The following is a 2,573-nucleotide window of genomic DNA, read 5'->3' as shown; positions in this document are numbered from 1 at the left end:
AGTGGATAGGTGTTGATTTGGATTAGTAATTGATAAATTGTGTATCAACATTCCATTTCAAATTCATCTTACCTCACTTCGACATCGAGACCTCGACATCGATAAAGGTGTAACAAAAAAAGGTATAAGTCATGTGTTGTTTGGGGAGATGTAACTCAAATAAGATATTATTTGAGTTTCCCAACCAAAATCACATACTAGTATTATTAGATATATTGTAACATGTTTATGAATTGTGTATAGCATTATATTCAATCTTTTAACATGTTTATGCTTTGATTTCAGAATTGTATTCAAGCATGTATGATCAGTGTGATATTCAGATATGAATATGATTATACTTTGTTTACATATTGATATTCATTGCATCTAAGATAGGAGAGTCTTTGACAGGCATTGTCAAATAGCTAGACGTTTCGGTGTATCTCAGCATAGGAGTAGGTATTACTCTTATTGCCGCCGTTGATACAGCTCAGACCGAAGTCTAGGAATGAGACGTACATTACCCCGATTGGAGGGTAGGTAGTGACGTCTTATTCACACCGGGATCCCTAGAGTTCTAGTCGAGTCGAGTCCAGACATGGTTTGATTCGCATTGCATTGCATGTGCATATGATGTCATTCATGATAGCATGTTTCATGTTTAATTGATTATATGCATGTATACATGTTTATACTGGGATTTGTTCTCACCGGTTTTCCGGCTGTTGTTATGTCTGTATGTGTGCATAACAACAGGTGGGGCAGGATCTGGGTCACGCAGAGGATGAGAGATGGACATAGCGTGGTGATCTCGGGCATAGCAGAAGAACTAGTAGTTGTACTTTTGGCATGTACTGTATTTAATTACTAGTTGTCGAATATGGTTTGGAACCAGACATATTTGTATCTTTTGTTATAGATTATGTTGTTAATATCTATGGTGTATGCTTGAGTTATATAACATTAGCATTAATGTTAAAAGCAAAAATTTGACCCACTTTTTATATTAATGATCCGTTTAATCCCAAAGAAAAGAATTAGAGCCCGGGTCCCCACACTGACACTGCTCAGTGGCATGCCTGCCTCCACAAGAAGTACAGTAAACACCTGTATACTCTGTACTCTGGCCAATACCTCTCTGTCTTGACCCACTGGAGCTCGACGAACTGCTCCCTGACTTCTTAAACTGTTTACCCTTGGCTTTCAGAAAATCCTTCTTGCCACTACTACTGCTTCCACTATCAAATCGAGGAGGAGGTGGTGGAAACTGGGCGGCGGGCTGTGGATGTCTCTGACTCTGAACACTATAAGAAGCCCCTCGCTGCCTAATCAAGCCAGCCTCTGCTCTTTTCGCTCTGTTCAGTGTATCAGAAAAAGTGTTGGGTCGTCCCATGTTCACCAAAGTGAAGATGTCAGGATTTAAGCCATTGATGAACTGATCGGAGACCGCTTCATCATTTTCTGCCACGTGGGGTGCAAACCGAAGCAAGGAAGAAAACTTGGCAACATATTCTTCAATGTTTAATTTCCCTTGTCGTAGATTTGCAAATTCTGCCCCTTTATCCTTGCGATATGACACTGGAAAGAAACGTTGATAAAATTCATCTTTAAATACTTTCCAGGTAATATCAATACCTCGGTGTTCTAAGGCTCTTTTTGTGGTCAACCACCAGCTCTTCGCAACGTCTTGAAACTGATGCCCGATTAGTTTCACTCTTCTTTCATCTGTATAAGCAAGAGATTCAAACAACATCTCTATGTCGTCTAGCCAGCTTTCGCAGTCCACTGCATTTTCTGTACCTCTCAATGTCGGTGGTCCAAAAGACTGGAATCTCTTCAATAACGTTTCCATAGTGTCGCAGTAACGTCCATCTGAGTACCTGACGTACTACCCTGTTCCGGCACTTGACCTGCAGCCGATTGTGGTATTCTTCTAGGCGGCATATCTGATATTCAAACAGGTTAGTACACAATCTATACAAGCTGTCTCAGCGCTCCTCTGGTCATATACCTCTGATCCAGAATCAGTTCTGATTCAGACTTGACAATTATATGCTGTAAATCAACTCAGATACAATACAACATATAATAGGGAAAGCAATAAATCATGCTAGCATATCAAAAGCAAGGAAGATTACTCAATCTACCCCGCTCATTCTATTCTATCTCAGTCTACAAAACCTACTGCTCTGATACCACCTGTTGTGGGGACCCGGGCTCTAACTCAATTCTTTTCGGGATTAATCGGATCTTTATTAAAAAAAATGTGGGTCAAAAATTTGCTTTTTAACATTAATTCAAATGCATATAACTTAAGCACAAGAGAGTTCTATATTTCATTTCAACAAACATAATTACATGTCTTGTTCTAGTACATTCATTCAAACTAGTGTTTAATACAAACTACAAGCAGTACAAGTCTAGTAAGAAACAACTAGTAGTCTTCTGCGCCCGTAGTCACCACGCTATCTCGATCTCATCTCTTTCGTGAACCAGTTCCTGCCCCACCTGTTGTTATGCACACATACAGACATAACAACAGCCGGAAACTTCGGTGAGAACAAATCCCAGTATAAAAAATGTATGCATGC

General features: G+C 39.8%; 1 protein-coding gene across 1 annotated transcript; it reads right to left on the bottom strand.

The window, feature by feature from the left end:
• Nucleotides 1-1,307: 1,307 nt before the first annotated feature.
• Nucleotides 1,308-1,834, bottom strand: LOC140831469 (uncharacterized). The gene is made up of 3 exons (XM_073195224.1): nucleotides 1,618-1,834; nucleotides 1,382-1,560; nucleotides 1,308-1,337 (listed from the first exon to the last, which is right to left on the bottom strand). The coding sequence occupies exons 1-3, from the start codon at nucleotides 1,832-1,834 to the stop codon at nucleotides 1,308-1,310; spliced, it is 426 nt and encodes a 141-aa protein (XP_073051325.1).
• Between the last annotated feature and the right edge of the window lie 739 nt (nucleotides 1,835-2,573).

The sequence above is a fragment of the Primulina eburnea genome, chromosome 5 (genome assembly GCF_022965805.1).
Source record: "Primulina eburnea isolate SZY01 chromosome 5, ASM2296580v1, whole genome shotgun sequence".
Taxonomy (NCBI): domain Eukaryota; kingdom Viridiplantae; phylum Streptophyta; class Magnoliopsida; order Lamiales; family Gesneriaceae; genus Primulina; species Primulina eburnea.
The sequence above is the reverse complement of the archived record's forward strand: the minus strand, read 5'-3'. Positions and strand labels throughout refer to the sequence as shown.

Coding starts and splice junctions, on each gene's coding strand:
- LOC140831469 (XM_073195224.1), bottom strand. CDS start 1,834: ATGGAAACGTTATTGAAGAGATTCCAGTCTTTTGGACCACCGACATTG. Junction 1,561..1,617: donor AAGAGCCTTAGAACACCGAG/GTATTGATATTA, acceptor GTTTCTTTCCAG/TGTCATATCGCAAGGATAAA. Junction 1,338..1,381: donor ATCCTGACATCTTCACTTTG/GTGAACATGGGA, acceptor TACACTGAACAG/AGCGAAAAGAGCAGAGGCTG.